This window comes from Podarcis filfolensis (genome assembly GCF_964270895.1).
Source record: "Podarcis filfolensis genome assembly, chromosome: 12".
In the NCBI taxonomy this organism is placed as follows: Eukaryota; Metazoa; Chordata; class Lepidosauria; order Squamata; family Lacertidae; genus Podarcis; species Podarcis filfolensis.
Window position 1 is genome coordinate 5,870,591 of NC_139614.1, and position 24,807 is coordinate 5,895,397.

Consider the following 24,807-nt stretch of genomic DNA (forward strand, 5'->3'; position numbering starts at 1 on the left):
GGCATGGGGGAGAGAAGGGAGAGCGACTGAGCCGGGGGGCGGCAGAATGGTGGTGTAAAACAATGGGAGAGGTTTGAGTAAAGTAGGTATGGATGACTACTGAGCGTAAAATATGGCCATTTTAATCAATGACAGTTTGAATAAAGCAGAGGTGGAGGGACATTGGGGAGGAAGTAGCAGTTTCAAACAGCTGCGGATGTTTGAGTAAAGTGATACAGAATATTTGCTCTGATGCTTTTCCTCTCTCGCATGAGGCAGCTAGGTCGACGTGTCTATGTTCAGACATTGTGGTATAGGACATTTCTCTGCTCCCACCAAATATACCTAACTGCTGCTAGCCAAGGGAGCTGGGAATTTCATTATGTTGTGATGTTAGGACACAGGTTAATTGCTCTAGACCAGGGGTGGCCAACTTCCAAGAGACTGTGATCTACTCGCCGATCTACTTGAAGGATCGCTGCGGGGAAAACAACCTCGGTTTGTAAACTCCGTCTTCCATTCTCCAACAATGGAGAGAGGGGCGAGGGGCCGGGGCCAGAAGGGGGCCAGCGATCGACTGTGATCGACCAAAACCTCGCAGGGATCGACCAGTAGATCGCGATCGACCTGTTGGACATCCCTGCTCTAGACAGTTACACCCAGGTGCTGGTGGCTGTAGCTGCTGCACATTTCATGTAAGATGTAATTCTGCCCTTTGATTTACCAACCTACTGTCAGCTGGAGTCCAAATATTATAGTTCAGTAGATATTCTAATGGACTCGATAATTTCTGGTTATTAGTCATCTCTCTCTATTTTTATGTAGCCCTCTTAGAGGTTTTTACAATCAAGTTCCATTAAATAAAATAACTGTATTTGTTTATTGCTCATCTTTCATCTTTCTCTGCCCCACCCCTGCTTTCCCCTTATGTTGAATAAGCGTCCTACTTTTTAGCTCTTGGAATAGTTTTGAATTGTAAAGGGGAGCTCTTGGTTATCTACCCAAATGTGATTTGCCTACTGATAATTTCACCCCAAAGGTTTGGGGGCATAGAAATTGGTAGGCTGGAGGTACTGCACATTAGTTTGAGGCTTCTGGAACCCCACCTCATCTGGAGAAAGTCCCATAGTTCCCTCCTTCTGACTGACACAAACACACATGGCGTAATGAGCTTGGAAAGATTCATTGGTGTTAAAAGCCAATATGTGTTGGGGGTCAACTGTCCTTGTGTAAGAAGAGGAAACCAACTGATGCTTGTTCCATCTGTGAAGCACTTCATTTTTATATTTTATAACTTAACAAGATTTGTACTCTGATCCAAATGCACACTGTTGACAGATTTAAATATAGCTGTCATTCACTTACTGACAAGAGATTTCATAGCACTGAATTAAATTAGCATCTTACTGCTCTATTAGCCTTGGAACTTGGACAGGTGCTCTTTAAAATGCCCTTTACAAATTTCCCCAGTAGGAATAAAGTGGACCAGACTTGCCAGGGAATGAATAGGTAGCATAAGAAAGCTCTGCCATTGTTGCAGAGTCACTTCACTCCTTACAAAGGTTTTTCTTGGAACACTCTCTCCCATCTGGGCCTTATGCAATGAAATCAAAAAGCGAAGGAAATCTCTGCACATTAGAATGCAGAAGCGGAGACAAAGAAGCCCCAAACCAGCCCTTGACAGGAGCATGCGTCAGGAAAGATAAGAGGTTCAGATGGATCAGTACCCCAGGGTCTCAACTCTAGTAGCAGGAACTGTGCTATTTATAACAGCCATTGAAAGCTGCTGCTTTGAATGATGCACCATTTTAACACACACAAACTAGGAAACCATATACTGATTGTGAGTGAACGTTTTCGTTGAGATCCACTTGGATTAATATTTCAAATTTTAACCCATTTCACCAAAACCATCCACTTTCCGATCTCAATTGTGCGGAGTACTTACCGTGCTGGAAGTGTGTTCTGATGTTATAGATTCATGTAGCCAGTGGGATTTCAGAGGATCTGGGAGAACTATTTGGGCTTAGGGTGGAGGAAGATCACAGCAATGTTCAAAAGCCCATTTCTGGATACTGTATAGAAGAATAAGCAATTGCAAGATCAACTGTGTGTACTAAGCATTTGTTGTAGTTGCATGCAGTGGTATTTTTCTAGAAAAAGAGGTCACCGTGAACACCTCCCTCATTCTCTTAGAATGGCAATGGCACCCACCTGAGAGGTGCTGGAACTGAGTTCTGGCGAGTTCCTGCTAGAAAAAAAACCCTGGTTGCATGTCACACATTACGCACAACAAACCCATTCAGAGCAACTTCATGGGAGCATCCTTACCCTTTAAAAGTGAAGAGTTCGAGCCTTTAACATGCATGCATAATGCCTAGGACCATGATATTGTTTTATAATAATATTGTCTCAGTGTGTGGGACACAGATAGAAGTGCTCATGATAAAGAATCATCCGTTGTCTGAAGTGCAGGGGGCAAATCTGCTCTTTGCCATCCTGAAATAGCACCATTAATTTGCCAGGAATTCCTCATGTCCCCTGGAAAAGCCAACTTCTCAAATTTGCAAGAAGCCTTGTGCTCGACCCCAAAGTACATGGTCTCCTTTGAGCATTGAAGCTGAATCCTTGAAAAAACAATGAGGGGTTGTTTGCATGTTCAGCTTGATGCTTGAAGGGTGCAGCGCCAGTCCGCTTCGTCCTGCTACTCCCTAGGACAAAATAATACTCCAGTTGGGGAGGAGAGAGTATGAACGGCCCTCCTGGCTGGTAGGAAATGATGTTCTGAGTGTGTCCTCTCCCAGAGGGGGTGTAGAGCTTTATTATAAGACCTGTTGCCTCCAAGCATCTTGTCCCATGGGCCTCCCCTGCCAGTACTGGATCCATCCTCTCTGCTATCCATTCTCCCTTCCCCAAGGTGAGTCTATTTCATCCTTGGGGGAAAGAGAGCAGGCAGAAAGGCAGAAAGACCTACACTGGCTCGCAGTACGTTTCCGAGCACAATTCAAAGTGTTGGTGCTGACCTTTAAAGCCCTAAACAGCCTTGGCCCAGTATACCTAAAGGAGCGTCTCCACCCCCATCGTTCTACCTGGACACTGAGGTCCAGCGCCGAGGGCCTTCTGGCGGTTCCCTCGCTGTGAGAAGCCAAGTTGCAGGGAACCAGGCAGAGGGCCTTCTCGGTAGTGGCACCCGCCCTGTGGAACGCACTCCCACCAGATGTCAAAGAGAAGAAGAAGAAGAGTTTGGATTTGATATCCCGCCTTTCACTCCCCTAGGAGTCTCAAAGCGGCTAACAACCTCCTTTCCCTTCCTCCCCCACAACAAACACTCTGTGAGGTGAGTGGGGCTGAGAGACTTCAAAGAAGTGTGACTGGCCCAAGGTCACCCAGCAGCTGCAGGTGGAGGAGCGGAGATGCGAACCCGGTTCCCCAGATTACGAGTCCACCGCTCTTAACCACACCACCACACTGGCTCTCAAAGAACAACTACCAGACTTTTAGAAGACATCTGAAGGCAGCCCTGTTTAGGGACGCTTTTAATGTTTAATAGACTATTGTATTTTAATATTTTGTTGGAAGCTGCCCAGAGTCGCTGGGGAAACCCAGCCAGATGGCGGGGATAATAAATTATTATTATTATTATTATTATTATTATTATTATTATTATTATTATTATTAAAATAGCAGCAGGTGGGTGAGCACAGCTGAGGCCAGTGGCCTTCTGATGGTGGGCTGTACATGCCTCGATTTTGCTCACAGCCATTCAGGCAGGGGTACTTGCATATCTGAACACCCCTGTCTCCAGGTAATCTCAAAGCATCATCAAGATAATATTGGAGAAGGCAGTCTTTCAGAGAGGAGAATGTTGGGAGCTAAACTCAAGCAACTTCAGGAAAGTTTTTGTATTTTGTATTGCTTGCTTGTGTTTCGTTTGACCTGCAAGGCAGTTAGTCCAATTATTCATGTGATTGCATATCTAATGCTAACACTTGCTGCCTTTTCACAGAATCATGTGAACCCGGCAATGGATTTTACGCAGACTCCTCCAGGAATGCTGGCTCTCGACAACATGCTGTACTTTGCCAAACATCAACAGGATGCTTATATCCGGGTAAGAGCTCGTTTTTGTTGCAGGGTATTTTTATCTTCCTTTCTTTTTTTGTCCATCATTCTAGGAAAGCAGATGGGCTCATGACATTGCAAATAGCAATTAATTGCTCAAATGAATTTGCCAAGAGGGCAAAGCAAGCTATGATTTTTCTGTGTAAGCTCTGACAAATGCTGAGCAGTGACCCCCAAATTTATTTTCAAACTGATATAAATGCCATCCTTGATAGATGACTTGAAGACCTAAAAACCTCTTTTGCATGTTTTGACTCCCAAGAGGAAGGAATCTGTTATGATTGATTTCACTTAGACATGTGGGATAAAGGAAGGCTGATTCATTCTCCTACTTTACTTCTCTCTTTTCCTTCCCACTTCTTGCCCACACAACTTATTTGAAAGGTAGCAGTGAATTATATTTTGTTTCTTTTGCATTTTCTTTTTGACATTTTAGAAGTGTGTGCCTGAGTAAGTTTCATAAACTTTCCTAACCTACATGGAAGCAGAGGAGTGGGGAAGTTCTGAATGGCAGAGTGCATACAGCATTCCAAAATCTTGGCTATCTTAAGTCACTGGAAATTGAGAAACAGCCTTAGGCATTAGAAAAACTAAAAAACAATTTTAAGTATATATAAAAATTACAAGTATAAAATGTTGTGGTTAAAAAACGAACTTTAAATTACATCAGTTAATCTACAACTTTTATTCAAACAGGCATAAAACCAAAGCCTCAGAGTTCTGTAAAGGGCACTTTACAGACATCTAATACAGAGGCTCCTTAATAAAATGTCACCAGGTTAAAAGACAGTCAGGGACAGTGGCTTTTTAGATTTGGTCTTTTGAAGACTTCTCACCCCCAATTTACCATGGCCATTAAAGCAGACAATGGTTGAATGGAGCATAGTGAAGATTGAATCCATCATAAAATAAGGTCTGGACAGTGCAATCCTATGTATGTCTACTCAGAAATCAGTTCCATTGAATTCAATGAGGCTTACTTCCTGATAAGTATATATAGGAGTTTATACATTAGAAAGTCATTTTAAAGATAGCTACAACAATGAATATATATATATATATATATATCCCCAAAAGAACCATAGTCTCCTCTGTTGTTCTTTAAAATGAATGTACTCAATAACAGTTAATTATATATTGAGCAGCTCATAAAGGCTGTTTCAATTGTTCCGTTCTTTACTGGACTAATGGGTTTTTCTTCGCATTGTCTTACCATTTTCTAATTATATGAAAAGAGCATAATTACCAGCCACATGTTGTAGGCACTTCTTTCATTAGCTCACGTAAAACTGCTATTTATTATTTGATTTCTTTGTCCAGTTTATAGCCACCATCACCTATGGATTTTTATCTCCCATTAACTTTGCCTTCTTGGAGGTTGTTATTGCTAAAATTGTCCCAGTTATTTACAGTGAAAGATATAGGAAGTAATTGGCACTTAATGCTCTAGCTGATGGCAGCTGAAAGATTCATAGTTGTTATATAAATCCCATAGGCTGTTTTAAAGGAGATAAATACTTTTTAAAAATAGTTCTTCTATCGTTTATCATTTCATGTGTATTGCTTTGAGTCTGAAAGCAAATGGATGAGCTGTTTCCCTCACTGTTTCCCCCCCGAAAACAAAGATTGTTTTATTTCCAGTTGTGTGAGTGCCAGCAAAATTGGAATTTATGAAGTTACAGTTCTGCTTTCATTGTTCTACGGCAGGGGTCAGCAAACTAAGGCCCGCGGGCTGGATCAGACCCAGTTGCCTTCAGGATCTGGCCCGCGGACTGTCCGTGCATCGGCATGGGGATTCTGATTGTTTGGGCTGCGCCATTCCCCCCCCGCACCATTCCATTCCCCCCCACACACACACCGCAGTGCCTCCTCCTCCCTCCCTCCTCCTGGCTTCTCCCTGCCCTGCCTAGAGGAGGAAGGGGACTGGGCTGAGCTGGCTGAGCAGCCCCGCTCCGGAGCCAGCCCTTTCACACCGCTCATCTTCCCACCGCCACCGCTGCCCTGCTGCTCCTGTGGGCCAGAGAGCGGAGCGGACGAGCTTGCTTTGCCTACCCACGAGAAGCAGCAGCGGTGGTGATGGCGGCAGCATCCCCAGGGAAGCTAAGGGCTGGGGCTGGGGGGTGGGGAGGAGGACTACTTGCCCCCCTCGCCTCTTCTTCCAGCTCCGCCCCTCCACGGTGCTGCTTCTCCAGCTTGCCACAAGATCTGAGGGATGTCAGGAGTTCTCGAGTAGGACCCTGGTAGAGACACATGCCCGACTGGCATGTTCCCTCCCTCCTGGTCATTTGTTCGGGAGCCTCAAAAGCTTTCTTCTGCCCGAACATCACAGCGACCGATGCCAACTGACACCGGCACACTTAGGGATCCGCAATGTTTGCACCTCGTGTATGACAGACCTCAGCAACTCAGCATTTTGGCTAATCAACTTTATTTACATATAAACACACACGGAGCACTGCAACATGGCTCCCTCTCTTTCTCTAGCATCAGACAGCAAAGAGAAAAAGGACAAAAGACAATAGTCCCACTTCACGGAACACAGTAACACATACATCCTGTCTCCGTCACTTCCCACTCTGTGGAGTCAAAACATATACCATCATGTGAAAGACAAAAATCCCATGACTGCAATAATGGAGCAGGAATTCTAGCAAGGGATATTGGACCGGCCTGCGGCTGAAGAATTTTGCCAACCCCTGTTCTAGGGTAATGGTAAGGAACCTTTTTGGGGGCTGAGGGCTCCAATAGCGGTGTGGAAAGCTGCTGTGGGGGAAGGGGCAGTGCATTTTTGTACTGGATGGAACCCACACACAACCACACACCCTTTAAAAACATACAAAGAAAGAACTATTTTCCATGGAAACAGACATATGTGTACTATCCGTCTCTCAAGAGCACTCTTCATTTTCTTTTTTTCACAAAGTTAAAAAAAAAGTGTACAGACTCCTTATCTTAACTGTGCAAATGGCGAAAAGAACTTGGCATTCCCAGCAGAATGCAAATAAGGTCAATGCACAGCTGAACTGCAAGCACCATTTGCAGCTATTTAGAGACTCAAACTTTATGCAGTTACATCAGAAATACTGCATGCATGCAGCTGCAAATACATGGACTTCTTTTTGCATACAGTGGTACCTCGGGTTAAGTACTTAATTCGTTCCGGATTTCCATTCTTAACCTGAAACTGTTCTTAACCTGAAGCACCACTTTAGCCAATGGGGCCTCCCACTGCTGCCATGCCGCTGCCACGCGATTTTTGTTCTCATCCTGAAGCAAAGTTCTTAACCCGAGATACTGTTTCTGGGTTAGTGGAGCCTGAAACCTGAAGCATATGTAACCTGAAGCATATGTAACCCGAGGTAGCACAGTATTTGCAGGAAACACAAGCCTGCTGTTAATTTCCCCCCTGCTTTGGTCTTCTTGCAGAGGCAGGAGCTGCAACCACACGTTTTACAGAGCATCATTACCATTTTCTCTCTGTGCTGTACAGCTGTAGGAGGGGACTGAAAGGGCCAGATGCAGTCTTGCTGTGAGCGAGAACTGGTTTGTGGGTTCAGGATTCCCCACCCCTGTTCCAGCGTGTTCTGTTCTCTTTTTCTCTTTTACATACTGATCAAATTCAGCCCTGTGTTCAAGTGGAGATGAGAGGGGACATAGAGGAACTGGAAGGAGATTCACAGGATTATTTCTAATAATTGGATGGATGAACAGTGTCAATTCCAGACAAAATGATCGGTGTGGATTCGGCCAGAATCTGGCAAACTTGCTGGTGTTTTGTGTTGAGAAAGCTGTTCTTTCAAAATGGCTCTCCTTGCAACCTCTGAAGAGATTCTAGCAAGCCTGAGTGGCGTGCCTTGGACTTTGGAAGTCCCTGTTGGCTTTTGCACATGGTCTTGGTGGGTTGACCAATCATTCATAGATGTTGGCTTTTGGAAATGCATTATTTGAAAGAGAGAATCACAAACATTTACTATGTGTGCACAACTTTGCAGTATGTTCTATAGCCTTTGAAACACATTCACCACGTTTCTGAAGACCATTAGAAAGATCAAATTCTTAAAAAAACAAAAAACCCAATCCCGGCCTTGATCACTTGTAGCCACCGAGTGATGAAGCATTTGCACAATTTGGATTCTCACTTTTTGACAGGCAGTTTAAATCAGTTACTACTTGCCTTTTCAAGACATCAGAAATCTTGATGGAGGAGGAGGTTTGTTTCAGAAGCCGCAAAAGTGCAGACAAATGCAACCATTCAAGATGTAATTAGGTTGAGTCAGTCAGCTTGGGCGCTGCCTATTTCATAACCTGTGCATTTGTTGTATAGAAGGCAGCCTACACATCCTTCCGGAGGCTCCAGAAAAAGCCTTCTGCCCACTCGTTATCTTCTTCAAAAATGAGTTGTTAGATATTTTGTGTGATCGTTTCTGAAGTAAAATTTTAACATGATGCTTATTCAGAAATATGCGGGTAGGAACACGGTTACCTTTGGGGAAAGGCTAAGGCTGTGATTCTTTTACTTCCCACAAAAGTAGAAAAGAAAATTACTCTTTTCTAATTACTTTCTATTAAGTTACTCCTCCTAATGCATCACATTCAGAACATTGCTTAAGAGGCTGTTATGTTCCCAATCTGTTGTGCGATTGCATCTCCACTTTGTATTTTCTCTCTGGCTCCTCTTCATCTGTTCTTTCTCTCGTCCTTCTCCTGTGAAGTCCCTTTTTGTATTTGTTGCCATTTGTTTAATACAGTGCTTTTTTTCTTAATAAAAATGTTTAGGGGTACTCTCATTTTCCTACTCACATTGAAATGCTGCCCCTCAAGGAGGCCAAACTTAGATTCACAAAATGTTTAGGGGGATGCGTCCCCCTGCGTCCCCCCAGGAAAAAAGCCCTGGTTTTATAGCCTCTAGAGTCCAGAGATATTTCCCCTTCCTTGTTTTTCATGCTGATTTTTTAAGAGCAGAACTGGCTAATGATCTTTTGACCCTGAGGCATAGCAGCAAATGGTACCCCCTCCCCAACCAAGATGTCTAGCACCCATCCCCGTTGTCATCCAGGGCAGGCAATTCCACAAGCACTTCTCCCCACAAAGCAGTCAGAGGCAGCAGCACTGTATGTGTCTGAATGCTTGTCATTGGGAACGATGAAATCTTGTGACAGCAACGTCCTTAGTTTAACCATGTACTGTGTGCAGAAATACTTCGCAGTTTTCCGCTTCAGCTTCATCACATGACCACAGCTTCTAGTGCTGGGGGGGGGGGAACCTCTCTGTCCACTGACTCCACACTCTGTAATTATATATATCAGGTCCTCCCTTAAAGAGGGCACGTATTGCGATGAGACCTGGAAAACCGACACCCTATGTTGTGGGTGGGTAGATTTGGACAGCCACAACACCCGATTGGTAGGTCCCTCGAAGCTGGGTGCAATCTAGCCAATGGGACACAGTCCAAACGGTCGAGGGACCTATATATACCTATGCACGTGACCCGCAGCTTCCTCTTTTGACTCGTGCATTCGGAACACCCACCCACCTCTCCCTACTTTTAGGGCTTTGCGCTTGACCTTGCTATACCATTGTGTGTCGTCTGTCGTTGGGACAGGGGCACGGCCGGAATTTTCCCCACTTGGCTGATTGGCTGTTTCCATTTGGGCTTTGCCTGCCACATAGCAAATTGTCACAACTTGTAAGGTTGCGCATAGGCTCTGGTTCAGGAGATAGGGATGGGGGAATGCTCTCGCCATCCCTATGTGAAGGGTATTCTGTTAAAGGAATCCAGGGACTTGAGGGTTTGGTCAACCCCTGAGTGGGGGTTATGCCCGTGCCTGAGTTCAGGGGGACATTTGGGTGGTGGAGTTAGCCCGTTCCCGGCTTTCCGCTTATCCAGGTGTTCACCCTTGGCTGACCTATGCTGGTGCCCTGGGTCAGCGCTACCTGCATGGCAGGGAGCTAGTGGAACCAGAGCCTATGCAACCAGTCACTTTCTGTAATCAGTAAAGTTGTGGCCTAAATTCTGCCAAAAGCCAAAACCAAAATTTGAATCATGTGTGAATTTATTTAGGGGGGAGGTTATAAACACGTCAAACCCGGAAGTGCGTGTCCTGGTTTGCAACCTTTTTTCGATTACAACCCTTTTTTTAATTATTACGAACAAATTTTTTTGGGAGGCCCCATTGGCGAAAGCACGCCTTGGGTTACATACAACCTGCTTTGGTTTATAAACGGCTGTCCGTAACAGATTACGGTTGTAAACCAAGGGACCACTGTATGTCTGCCATGTCACTGAACTTGACTTTTTTCTAAACTTAAAAGCTCCACATGTAATTTTGATCCAAATGTGGTCATTTGTAATCCATTTAAGCTTTTGCCTAGGTTTCGTTTGTCAGATTGATTAATTTGGCTCTTCTGCTATTTTCTTCTTTCAGTGTATTCATTCTTATTAATGGCACATTGCATTCAAAATAAAATCTGTGAACTGCTTTGGGAGGTTGAAAAGTGCTATATATAAATACATAAAACAAAATAATGATTATAAAAAGGGATAATAGGGCCGCATTGCCCATGTATTAACGGACTGCCATATGGGGGAAAGGCAAGATCTATATTGAAAAAAATCAATAAATCAACAAGTTAAAAAAATTATGCTGTGTTGAAAAAACTGGGCAGGTGCAAGTCAGTGGTAAATGATGAACTTTGCCTACGGCTCATGGTTTGTCTATTGTAAGGCAAACCATGAGCCTTAGCTCAGATGCAATGACTAGTCCATGGCTTAGTTCCTTGAAGTGCAGCAGTAGGAAGACCACGAGAGGAGAGGAGCAGCAGTGATTTTTCCTCTGAATGCCCGCGCACTCATGCGTTTTTGCGTAGCCATGGTTGCATGTGAACTGCGTCTGTGTGATTTGCAGTAGATTGGCAAGGATTTCTGATTCCCATTTGTTTACCAGTGGCAGCAATGAAATGGGGCCCTGTCTCAGTTATACGGCTGAAATGAAGAAAGCCTGGAGATTTTAACAGGAGTGGATTTTTGTGTGGAAGGACTATGTGCTCTATTCAGTTCTGTTACTTAAAACAAATCCCTGGAGTCATAATTATTTAATCTGAAAGTTGCTTCTTTTGCACCAGGCCACCAGATTTTAGGCTCCTAGGAGAAAAACAAAGTAGGACCCACAAGCCTGAAGTCTGCCTATAGAGCATTGATACTGTTATATAAGCATATTTAGTTTCAGTAGTGGAAAGGAAATTGTGCCTAAACCCTACTGTTTTCCCTAGCTTAGCCTGTTTTGCTCTGCTTAATATTTCTCTACCAGCGCACTCTCCGGTCTCACCCAATTTATGTGGTTCCCTCACAGTCTTCTGTGATGTTTCTTAACTAGTATGGAGGAATATTCAAACAGCAGAGCCACACTGGAAGCAATCATGTTTGGTAACATGAGGTGCCTTAATTAACAAAGCTGTGGGAGCTCGCTGGTGGAGACTGTGAAACTACCAGAAACATAAATGAATTTTTCTTTATGTGGCTGAATATTCATTTCCATGCTCCTTTAATAACTTTTTATATAAAAAATGATAACGAAGAACAATTAAAAGTTTGTAAGAAAATGGAAAATATGTGTCCTGCTATTATTTTCCATTTTCTGACACTAGCAGGATTGACATAATACCTCCAATGTATAATAGTACTAATATGAGAATGATGTGCGTGATGGAAAGAGGATAAATATACCAGTTGTGTGGAGGGAGGGGGGTCGCGACTCGGCAGAGTCAAAGGGAATGTATGGTGCTATTACAATTTGTTGGAAAAGAATATGTAAGGAAAACAATAAAAATTCACTTGGGAAAAAAAAAAGAAAATGGAAAATATGATGTACGGCTTCACCTAGAGTAGATCATGCACATCTAATCTGATAATTTTTCAGCAAGTTAACTCACACAGGTGTGAGTGTGCCTTTTTTTTTTTGGTCTTTTGTTTTGAATACGAGTAAATGTAATGATTTAGCCACACTGTAGTCCAGCTCACATTTTGACAGAGGGCAACATAGGAAATATCTGTTTGGCGTGCTTCTGATCATTGTTGCAGCTTTTACTTCTAGGAGCTCCGGTGTGCCAGACCAAGCAATGCCATCCATACAGGACAAGGCACCTTCATTTGCTCATATGCAGATCTGGCCCAATGTGGCCTAAGTTGCTATGCAGGGTGCCAAGAGGAGGTCTTCAACAATCCTCCTTTCTGAGACCCTTTAACTGATCATGCAGGGATTTTTCAGTTTTCCCTTGAGCTGTTGTGCTGGGCATATTGCATTTTCTGCGTTGTCATAACACTCTCCTGTAAGTGCAAAATCTAGTACAATGGCTTATTTCCTAATGTTCCTTAGCATAGTCTGGATTCTGATAGCAAAAATAAAAATAGATTTGGTGGGAGCAGTTAGCAGTACCACTGTTCTTATACCACTGATCTCCCTATCATTTTTGGTTAAACACAAAATTACACTATTTAAATCCACCAGTTCTACAGTATTTAAAGCCAGTCTTTCTTTCTTTCTTTCTTTCTTTCCTCACCTTGCAGACATTAAACAGGGGAGTAGATCATTTGGAATGGCACATCCACTGACGGTGCGTGCAGATACACAGCTACCTAGAATATTTGTTTTAATCAATGGTAGCCAACATGGTGCCCTCTACATGTTGTTTCAGTGCAATTTCCATCTTCCTGGCAATTGGTCATGTTGGCCGGCGCTGAAGGAAGTTGAACAACTTCTAGAGGGCATCACCTTGGTCCCCCTGCTTTTAGTTGCGTTTTCAAAATGGAGCGGAAAACAAAAGGCAGTTTTGCAGACACTGACATCTGTGAATGAAAGGTCTCGGACTAGCTCAGAATTGTGAGCCTTAATGAAGGGATGAAATATATTCAGGCACAGCTACAAAGGAACAACTCACTTAAACCATTTTAACACAGGGGATGTGGACTTGACGGCAGCAAATAATCTTGATTGAAATCTAGTCTTTTCCATATTCTAGTTTTCTGTGTTTAGGTTTTTTAAAACCAAGGCAAAGGTATCCAGGGTTCCTCAGGTGAAGTCCAGCAAGAGCTGAGCCATAAGCTTCTGCTGATGGTGTCACTCAACTCTGGTGTTTCGAAGCTATATATTTGCTGGCATCATCAATCATTTGTTGCAATAGAGCATGAAAAACATTTCAATATAATGGCAGATTACCAATATGGCCATTGCTTTAAATATCTATTGCTAAACTTGGTGATATTTTTTTTTTGATATATTTGAAAATATAAGAAAATATATAAGAAAATATAAGAAAATATATTTCTTATATATATATATATAAGAAAATATATTTCTTGATATATATTTTTTCTGGTTATTCATACTGCCAGCTTCCCATGACATTATAATAAAAGCGGGGATGTACCTTTTTGCCATTACATCAGAATTGCTAGCTGCGCTCCTCAGAGTGAGGAGCCTTTCCTTAGTGCTGTAAATATGGACAGATGTTGAAAACTGTTTTGCATATCGATTACTCAGAGTGCCGTTTTATTTGCCATGTAAATTACAACAAAGTTTCTCAACTGGTTCTCAGATCGTCTTAATGGATTGCTGTAACCCTGCCTTATGAGACATGCAGACTCACTGCCACCATTAAATATTTTATCCACTCATGAAAAGTTAATATGCTGGTCTAATGTGAGAACTAGCAAATGGAATTGTGAGAACCAAGACATTACGGAGTCTGTTGCCTTCTTCTCTGTCCTTTCATTTTACTTTGTCTCGTCATTTATTTTTATTACCCATTTCTATTATCTATATCTAAATTGCCAACCAAATAGCACCTTCTGTTATGTAGGGTTTAGTTTTTGTTACGAGAGAGTAGCAGGCATGAGGATGGAGGGATCTGATAGATACCATGCCTGCGTTTTTTTGGCTCAGCCTTTTTATCATCTCTGCCATACTTGAGAACTGTGAGTTTTCCGCTGTGAAAGACTCTAAAGCAGAAGGAGTGAGTCATTCAATATGTACTATGTTCCTGAAGGGAATCTGCACAAGTGTAAAAGCAGAAATTGCAGAAGCGTTTCTTAGGTTACCTGCAGTTCTTTACCCGTAGCATTTCGCAACTAGGTGTAGTTTAAACCTTTATTTTTGCAGCAGGGAGAAAATAATGCTTTGAGACAGCAAGGGTGTTGATTTCTCAGCCACCAAGTATTCGCATGGGCTGCTGAGTTTCTACCACTTTCTCCATCATCAAAGACTAGGAGCCAGAGATATTTGGCAAGTCTACCAGTGTTTCTGTTTAGTCGCCAGTTTGTCCTGTGCTGAAATTCTAGCGATTGATGTTTGGCACATTTAAGAGATGAGAGCTTGGGTGTCTGGATGCTGGTAGTAGAATGTTATCAGCACAGAGGCTTTACTTCACCCCCTGCACAATGTCCCCATATTAAGATGCTATTATATGGGAAAGGAGTGGATTTTAAGGGGGTGGGTTCTTCAGAAACTATTTTTATTTATGTCATTCACATCTGCTCTTCCTTGAAGAACCTCATAGCAGCTTTCAGAGCCTCTCACAGCCATGAGATGTAGGTTAGGCTATGAGTGGCTTTTCCAAGACAACCAAGATCATAGCAGAGCATGGGTTTGACCCATGGTTTTTCATATTGAAGCCTGACACCGTGATCTAAGCAAGTCATAACCCCAGTGAGCATGGTATTGCTCAAGTATAACCCCTGCCCCAGCAAGCAAACATGGAGGACTTGTCTGCCCTCTTTAAGCTATGGAAGCCTTCTTCATCCTGGTGTCCTTCAGATGTTTTGGACTACAAGTCACATCACCCTGGCAATGATCAGAAGCGCTTCTCCTTAACATTCAGAGACCCACTGTCGAAATGGCTGCACACTTTGGAGGAAGAAGTCACTTGCCTTGAGTGACCTTGACTCTGCAGTTGTTGCAGTTCTAGATGAAGTACCCAACGCCAGAGGTGTGGGGTCAGTTTCCGCAGTCGGCTGATGTCGACATATATGCTCAGAGATTTGCACTGGTTGACAACTTGCTACCAAGACCAAGTTCAAGGAGTTGCTATTAGCAATCCAAAGCAGCACGCAGTCCGGCTGGAAATTGTGTTCCAATCTGCAAGCCAAGTGCAGGACAGTCGTATGTGAAACCCTCCATCTCTAAAGACAACAGTCATACTTCTCTGCCCTTCATCCACATTATTTACTCTTGCTGGAGAGGAGTGGGGTGGAGAAATACGGTACATGACATTACACCATGTTGCATAGTTGCATAAATACATGTTATTGCAGAGGGAACTTGTTCAGGAGAGGGCAGAAATTATATGAGGACAGAGAACTGTGGGGTGGAAAGAGGATGTCATAGGGAATACCTCATTTATGTAAGTAAATTTGGGGGGTGGGGAAGCCTGACCATTGAAATTGTACAGTGGTACCTCGGGTTACAGACGCTTCAGGTTACAGACTCCGCTAACCCAGAAATAGTACCTCGGGTTAAGAACTTTGCTTCAGGATGAGAACAGAAATCGTGGTCCAGCAGCGGGAGGCCCTATTAGCTAAAGTGGTGCTTCAGGTTAAGAACAGTTTCAGGTTAAGAACGGACCTCCAGAACGAATTAAGTTCTTTACCCGAGGTACCACTGTAATCTGGATATTTTCTTCCTTTCTTTTATTTTCTTTTCTTTCTTTGATTGGGTTGTTTCCCAACAATTATCAAAGGCTAGAAACTTGTGGTTTTGCTTTTTAATAAAAGGTGAGGTTCTCAGGATCCAACTCAAACCCACCATCCAGTTAGATGTGATGTTAGCAGCGGCATTTTTGTGTTTTATAGTGCAATTGCAACCATCCCAATTTCCCCTATGGTTTTGGGCCAAGGCTTAAAAAGACAAAAGTCATTTTATGCTCAGCTGTAGTCAGAGCTATATCAGGTGAAAACGTTTTCACTCCTCAGCTATGTTGAAAGTACTGCTTGGTGCATAAACCAAACTTTCTATCTCCAATGCTCTAGACAATCCTTTTAATTGATCTGCAGATAGCTCTCACAAAGCCTACATATCACTTTAGTTTCTAAAAATGCTAATTTGGAAACTAAGGTGGGATTTAGTGCAGGAGTGTAGTTAATTTTTGTATTTATAATATCTAAAGATTGCATAATGACTATAACGTTTAGTGTGTATCACTTCATGCTATTTATACTCTTTTGTGCATATTTATACTCTTTAGTATGGTGGTTTTCAAAGCCTGTTCTTAGGCAACCCTGGGTTCCTTGGAAGATTATCAGGGAATTCCCTGAAAGACTGTACTATTTTCTCTGGCAATGCACAGCTGCAGAGAAGGGTTGTGTACCTTCTAGGGCACAGATCTTCCAAGCAAATTTGATGGTGCCCAACATACCTGGGTGGTAGTGGGCATAAATTGAGAATGTCTAATGTCCCGGGTTTCTCTGTTATGAGTATGGAGTTTGTTTGTTTTTTGCTAAAAATGTACAAGGCTTCATCGGCAAACAAACTAGTATGCAAATGGTTGCCTGAACTAAAGGATATAAGTTGGAAAACCACTGCAGTAATGGAATAAAAGTACAGTGGTACCTCGGGTTAAGTACTTAATTCGTTCCAGAGGTCCGTTCTTAACCTGAAACTGTTCTTAACCTGAAGCACCACTTTAGCTAATGGGGCCTCCTGCTGCCGCCGCACCGCCGGAGCATGATTTCTGTTCTCATCCTGAAGCAAAGTTCTTAACCTGAGGTACTATTTCTGGGTTAGCAGAGTCTGTAACCTGAAGCGTATGTAACCCGAGGTACCACTGTATTAACATGTTATAGTGGCCTGATTTCCACTTAGTACAAAGCCATGGTTTAGTCTGACGATCTTTACCATAGTTTATTGGCTGCTAACAAATGACTTTAAGCCATTGTTTGTTGTTGGTTAACCATGGCTTGGCATTACATGCGAACCCACTCCTCATCCGTGTGCCAGAAGCAGACGCAGAGGTTGCTCTCACCATAGATCTGTTCAGAGTGTTGCTTTGCCTGAAGCAAGCTAGGAACATCGCTTCCCCCCTTCAAAGTTAACCCATATGAATTTAACCATTGTTAGAAGGGGAACAAAAATAATTTATCCTGTTTGAAGCTTGTCTGACATTGACCCTCCTGCTTATTTTATTTATGTATACCTTATTCATCAGTTGGCCACTGTTTGGGTACTAAGGGAGATTTTGTTCTCTCTTTGTGAACTTCCTTGAGAGGGTTCTTTGCCTTGAAAGGTAGTATATAATATTTAAATAAGTTGAACTCTGTTTATGATGCTTACTGAGAAGACAAGGCTGTTCCTGTTACAAACTTTCAGTTCTTTCTTCCTGTTTCAGATTGTATTAGAAAACAGCAGCCGTGAAGACAAGCATGAGTGTCCTTTTGGTCGAAGTAGTATCGAATTAACAAAGATGCTGTGTGATATCCTGAAAGTGGGAGAGTTACGTAAGTATCACCTGTGCATTGTAAGCAAGCATTTTGTAGTGTACAGAGAGTAGTCTGGTGAACTGCATCACAACATTTCCTACAGACTCCACCCACTGACCCTGGGTTCAAAATTAGCAGGGCGCCAGGCACATTTTGCACCTAAAGATTTTCCTTCTGCAAGCACCTCAAAAAGTCTGGGTGGCATTTTTTGTGCCTCAAGGATTACTGAAATGTATGTGCTTTGAAGCCTCAAAGTAACAATAGACAATATATTAAGGAGTTGAACAATAAAGGGTAGAGTGTTTCAAAAACAGCCCCCCCTCCAAGGACTGGAATTTCAATGAATTTTAATGACCCCCCCCCATGCTGCAGTGCCATACATACTCAACTTGTGCATCACCAAATATCATAGCTTTGGGTGTTCTTTTCAGTTTTTGCTTTTTAAAAACTTATTAAACTACTTAATTACCATCTGTCATGCGGGCATCTCAAAGCAACATACAGCACATCATAAAATACAATTAAAAATACAGTTAAAACAATCAGAAACAATTAATGACAATGAAGCGGCTCCAAAAAGTATTCTACAGTGGTGGACATCAGTAGCCAGCAATAAACGGTGGGTTTTGCAGCTTCCAGTTTCTCTAAGTATTAATCCAGTGGGGCTCTCTCTATACTTCACCCTGCTGCTGCTTCTACTGCTGCCACCATGCTGGGAAACAAGCCAGGGTTTGGCTTGCTGTGACCTCTGAACCCAGGCTCGTGGTTTGTTTCCCCCAAAACACCAAGTCCCAAATAAACCTTGGTTACCACTCACAGGCTAGGATGTCACAGCAAACCAGACTGGCAAACAACAGGAGAGAAGGAGGGTGAGAACCTTTCAGTAGTGGGAGCCAGCATGTTCACTATCAGCCAGAGTGTGTGGGTGGGAGGGTACCTTCTTCAGCCCAAGGGTTGCAGCTGCTCATGAGAAATCTTGCCGGAGTTATATGCCAGTGGCAAAAGTGGCTTGGGCCAGAAATAGAAATGGGGAGAATGATAGGCGTGGTCCTTGTTTCTGTGCAATCTGCCACATTCCAGCCATAGCCACATCCGGGCAAACACAGGGCGTTGCCTCTGTTCAAAGACACAGCAAAAGCACTGCTGGAGGGTCAGAGTAGGGCTCACGGGAGGTCCTGGGGGTCAAATAGAGAGGGCCAAATGTTCCCCAGGCCTGCAGTTCCCTAGCCCTGCATTAAACCATAGTTTGTTTTAACAAGCAACCATGGCGTGGGAACCGGGTCACAGTATCTGCTCAGTCCTCTGGTTTAATGTGGTCATTTTATCTGCTCACTTAATATCATATTAAAGGTGCTAAGATACCGTGTCAAATTTTCCTGTAGTTTTAGGAATGCTATGCATGTTGGTGTGAGTAAAAGGACAAGACAAAGGAATTCATAAGCCCAAGGCTTTCTCTTGCTATTCCTCCTTTGACTTGCTGGGCAGAATGGTCAACTTTCTGTAGGCCCATAAAAGGTTTTTGTTTTGTTTTTTGTTAGTGCTCTAAGAATTTGGAAACCATTTGGAGATTTGATGAATTCTATTCCAGAGCATTTTCCAGAACTGCAGTAAATGCCACACATTCGAACTATTTCATTTATGGCCCAATTCAAGCAACTTAGGGGATAACATTGACATCTTTAATGCACAATACTTTACGATCTAGTTTTTCTGTTTAGATCTTTGTTTGGCATTAGCAGGGAGTGTATTGCATAGAATAACCACAACATAGAATTATTTACAAGCAAACTATATTCCTTCCAAAGAAAATATGTAGTTTTGATGTATCAGGCTCTGTGTTCCGCAAACACATACATCTGATTTGTTACGCTGAGCTGTGAGAACTGTCACTTTTAGGAGAGCTTACAGAATGATTCCTTCTATTGACAATAAAGGCTGTATTGCTCAATAAAATCTGCAATCCTGAAGTAATCTGTCACAGTCTAGGACAAAGGTATATCTGACAGTTTAGACGCTTAATATTTCAAAATATGTATTTATGCCACAGTTGCTCCTCCTGTAGAAATTCATAGCTTGCTGGTGTTGCACAGGAATGCACTTTTAAAATAACTTCTGAAATACATAATTTAAAAGACACTATGAGTTCCTTCTGTCTTGTAGAATAGGTAATGATCAAAACTTTGTTAAAGTGCAAAGTTGGTGATTCAGCCTTCAAAAAATAATATGCAATCTAGCACTTGCCATAAAAACATTATTAAAACTGTTAGAATTGTATTTAAATGCCGTAAGACACCGAGCCATATCAGGTTTTTCTACTGTCCATACCAATATGTGTTTAAAAGTGCAATGCTTGTTGCAATACTTCATTACATTATTTGAAAGGTACCTAGACCATTCAGCATTTTTCCTACACTCTACAAATTCCACTTCATATATACTGTAAGATCAGCGGCAGGTACCATGGATAGTGGCACTCAAGCACCTTACTAAATGTTGTGGGTTCAAGACCCGGTTAGCAGCTTCCTAGATGGTTTTTGCAGGCAGCCCAGGTGGTGTCAATAGTTTCGGGGGAAGGGGTTAGACACTGAAGATGGTGGTTGGTTGTGCTGCTGGTCAGATCAGTACTTTATGTGAATGAAACTCTTGTGGTTTTATAATATGGCTTGCTATGAATTGAACGGATATACCAAACTTCTGAGCGAATTTGTGACATACTGATCTTAGTGTGTAGCCACAGGCCTACATCCGAATTTAAAGGCCTAACTGTATGTTAAATGCATGGTTGCCACTATTTTCTCCTCTCATCTCTTGGCAACCTTTAGTTACATCAGACATGTAACATGACATCATAATGCTCAGCATTTTCTTGCTCACCTGCAGCCAGTTAAGTGGGACCTGAGAAACAAGGAGACCTGGGTTGGTGATTTAAGGTAATTTAAGCTTGGTGTTTAAGGTAATACGTAGTTTGGCCCTGACAGACAATTACCCTGCAGCATTTGCAATGGAATACTTAAACCATAAGTGGCGGAGCAGCGGGTGGTGCTGTGGTCTAAACCACAGAGCCCTAGGGCTTGCCAATCAAAAGGTCGGTGGTTCGAATCCCCGCGAGGGGGTGAGCTCCCGTTGCTTGGTCTCTGCTCCTGCCAACCTAGCAGTTCGAAGGCACATCAGTGCAAGTAGATAAATAGGTACCACTCCGGCGGGAAGGTAGACGGCATTTCCGTGCGCTGCTCTGGTTCGCCAGAAGCGGCTCAGTCATGCCAGCCACATGACCCGGAAGCTGTATGCCGGCTCCCTCGGCCCATAAAGCAAGATGAGCACCGCAACCCCAGAGTCGGGCACGACTGGACCTAATGGTCAGGGGTCCCCTTACCTTTTACCTTACTTAAACCGGAAGTGGCAGAGCTGCTGTGCCACACTCACTCTTGGTCAAAAAAGCCCTTTGAATTTGCCGTCTGTGTTTGGGCTTCCATCTTGACTCTCGTCACTCAGTCATTGGCTCTTTGCTATTGCTGTTAATCATTTTATGTGAGTTAAAGTTTCTCTGCCTGTGGTTCTATGATATCTGCGGCCTGGTGTTTGCAGCCTAATCTGCGAAACCACCAAGGGTAAGTCAAGATTGGCAGCTGGAGGTCCCTTGAACTGTGGAATAATGATTGTGATAGCTGCTTTCCCTAGCACAGCCTTAACATTCGAGTGACAGGAGCTGCTTTGTAGCTAAGGGCATGCCAGCATAGTTTTTGAGTATGTTGAAATAAGACAGATGTTCAGCTCTGAAAGATTCCCCCATTGGTAGCATTTACCCCTTTAAAAAGATCTGTATTTAACTTTTATTACGAGCCATGCAGGGTTATGTGACTCATGTTGTTCATAATCTTTAAGGAGGCCTTTTTTGTGTGTGAGCAAACATATTTTAGCATTTGCTTTTTCTTCTAATGTGGAGGGATTACATTCTGATAGGCATTCATGGGTAGCCCTGTTAAGCATTTCAGCTCTGTTTATTGACAAAGCAGCTTTTACAGGCAAGAATATTGTGATATCCAAGAAGGAAATGTGGGACCATTTGTGTTTATTTTAGATTAACCACAGAAAGCCAGGTCATTTGAGCCCAGAAAACTGTGGTTAGTATTACTTATGGTTAATATCAAGCCAGCTAATGTCAAACCATTGTAACTCAAGCAGACTTGTTTATACTAAACATAGTTAATAACAATTAACCACAGTTCTGAGTCCAGAGAACACAACAAACTCTGGTTAATCTAAAGCAGAAGTGAAAATCCCACATTGCGGCTGCTTTGTATTCATGTGGAAAACACAATCCTATCTCTTACCATGTTTCTTTTTGAATTTTTAATTCAAATTGTAGGCAGATGTTTCTTAGTACAACTGGTATTGATTCTTTTGGAAGTACTCAAGGAGGTCCTTCAGGTGTGGCCAAAGACTTGAGCAAATGCAGGGAGTTTGCCCCCTTGTTGCTTTAGTGATTTTGTCATCACCAATGCTCAGTTTCAAAAGTGGTTTGTTATAAAGTTGAAAGTTTCCTCGGACACACCAAACAAGTTGCGCTGTTCTGTGGAACCCAACTTAAAAACACAGTTAAACCCAGACACTGAGGTCCAGCTCCACAGGCCTTCTGGCGGTTCCCTCCCTGCAAGAAGCAAAGTTACAAGGAACCAGGCAGAGGGCCTTCTCGGTAGTGGCACCCGCCCTGTGGAACGCCCTCCCGTCAGATGTCAAGGAAATAAACAACTATCTGACTTTTAGAAGACATCTGAAGGCAGCCCTGTTTAGGGGAGTTTTTAATGTTTGATGTTTTATCGTGTTTTAACATTCTGTATGTAAGCCGCCCAGAGTGGCTGGGGAAACCCAGCCAAATGGGCAGGGTATACATAATAATAATAATAATAATAATAATAATAATAATAATAATAATAATTGTTTAGGGAAGCTTTTAATGTTTAAGAGACTATTGTATTTTAATATTTTGTTGGAAGCCACCCAGAGTGGCTGGGGAAGCCCAGCCAGATGGGCGGGGTATAAATAATAAATCATTATTATTACAGTGGTACCTTGGGTTACAGATGCGTCCGGTTACAGGCTCCGCTAACCCAGAAATAGTACCTCGGGTTAAGAACTTTGCTTCAGGATGAGAACAGAAATCGTGCAGCAGCGGCGCAGTGGCAGTGGGAGGCCCCATTAGCTAAAGTGGTGCTTCAGGTTAAGAACAGTTTCAAGTTAAGAACAGACCTCCAGAATGAATTAAGTTCTTAACCCAAGGTACCATTGTACAGCAAAATAGCTGAAATAGTTATACAAGCAACAGTGCTATATAGGAGAGCAGATGAAGTCTTTTAAAGAATCTTCAAGAAAACTTGCCATTTTCCTTCCTTGCATTTATCAGTAGTCCATTTGGCAACAGTGCTTAGCTTTGACGTATCAGGAAATTAACAGAGCATATATAGCTATATTTCTTTGCCAACAGATCCCTTTGCCCATAAAAATAATGTAAATGAGTAACTGGAGGAGCTAGAACTGCACAGTGAAACCAGCTCTGCAATTAGGGCAGGATACTTAACTGTGGGCCACTGGTATTCTAGTCCACTTTGAAGTTTCATCTATCACTTTTTCTCTGCCTTAAACATTCTTGCTAATGAAAGGCTTAAGAAAATTAGCTTCTGACAATTAAACTTTGCTTGCCCTTCTCAGAGATCCGTAGATCAGTATAAACCATGACCAGGAAAAGCTACAAGCCCCCAGGCTTTTGCAGGCTTTTAAAGAAGTCAGCTGAACTTTCAGTCCTGCTGGCTCAGTAAAACAGAGGTCAGTGTGGCATTTTGGAACTGTATTATGGTTTGGCTCTAATTATAATGGGAAGAGACCTGGAGGGCCATCTATTTTTGGTATTTAAGTCGTATGCTGTATTCCCTGCACAGGTAGGAGGATTGTTGCAGGTATTGCAGGAACTGCAAAACTGGAAATGATTATTTTTTGAGAGCAATAAATTGCACACACAGCTGAAAAGATTCAGTGCTTAGTGGCCTTTGGCCTTTGAACGCATTTGGAAAACTGCAGATATTAAACACATTACGGGGTTGTAGGGTCCTGCTCCATCAGCCACCCTGCTCTGTGTCTTCATGCTCAGCATGACATCTGAATGGGGCTTACAGATGCATATCTGATCATGGGCAGTCCTTACAGAACATAAAATGCGAATTGCATGAAGGTTAGGAAGGAATATGTAGGCATGTAGTATCATGCCCAGCATTCAATATATGCACTTAGATATTTTTTTTGTTTTGCAAAGGTAACGTGAAGATCCAAGGCTAGAAAGAGAACAAGATACCGTATTTTTCGCTCCATAACACATACTTTTTTCCTCCTAAAAAGTAAGGGGAAATGTCTGTGCATCTTATGGAGCGAATGCCTACGGATGGCGGGGGGATCTGCTGCAGTCGCGAGCGGAGGATCCATGGTTCCCCTTCCTTCCCTCCTCTGTGGCTCACTTTGAAACAGCAAAGCGGGAGAGGAGCCGCTTACACCCGTGTAAGTGGCTCCTGTCCGGTTCTCTGCTTTAAAGCGAGCGTGCTCTCTGTCCCTCTCTCCTCCCCATTCAGCTCGCTAAATAGCAGCAAAGCTTTTCAGCTCGCTAAGCCGGGGAGGGGGGAGAGAAAGAGAGCCCGCTTGCTTTAAAGGAGCAAAGTGGGAGAGGAGAGGAGTTGTTTATACGAGTGGCTTAAACCCCTTTCCTGCGTTGTTAGCACCCTCCTTCTCCACACACTGCACATGTGCTCCTTCTCCCCTTAAACCCCTCTCCTGTGTTGTTAGCAGCATCCTTCTCCACACACCCCACGTGTGCTCCTTGTCCCTTGAGTGCTTTCCCTTCCCTCCCCACTTAAAACGTGGTTACAAAGCATGGATCCACATGGATCCTCAGGATTTTTGCACTGGGTCACCCCAAATTCACCATCAGATCACATAGCATGTCCATGGCTACAGCCTGCACCAAAAAAATCATGCACCCACTGTTGCCTGGGGTCGCAATGGCGCAAAAACGTGGTTACAAAGCACGGATCCACATGGATCCTCAGGATTTTTGCATTGGGCTACCCCAAACTCACCGTCAGATCACATGTCTGTGGCCACAGCATGAACCACAAAAATTATACATCCACTATTTTGTTCAGAATATTTTTTTTCTTGTTTTCCTCCTCTAAAAACTAGGTGCGTCTTTTTGTCAGGTG

The 24,807-nt window shown here is 43.0% G+C and overlaps 1 protein-coding gene across 7 annotated transcripts in view; it reads left to right on the forward strand.

Annotated features, from left to right (window-relative positions):
• Positions 1-24,807, forward strand: part of ELMO1 (engulfment and cell motility 1) — a 286,288-nt gene that overhangs the window by 134,406 nt on the left and 127,075 nt on the right. For 5 of the 7 annotated variants that reach the window (XM_083577984.1, XM_083577978.1, XM_083577981.1 and 2 more), the window contains 2 exons: positions 3,986-4,090; positions 17,476-17,584. In XM_083577984.1, coding sequence (XP_083434110.1) covers positions 3,986-4,090; positions 17,476-17,584 — 214 coding nt within the window. Of the gene's footprint in view, positions 1-3,985; positions 4,091-17,475; positions 17,585-20,477; positions 20,497-23,277; positions 23,387-24,807 lie in introns of those variants that run through there. The other 2 variants (XM_083577987.1, XM_083577988.1) reach the window with 2 other exon arrangements.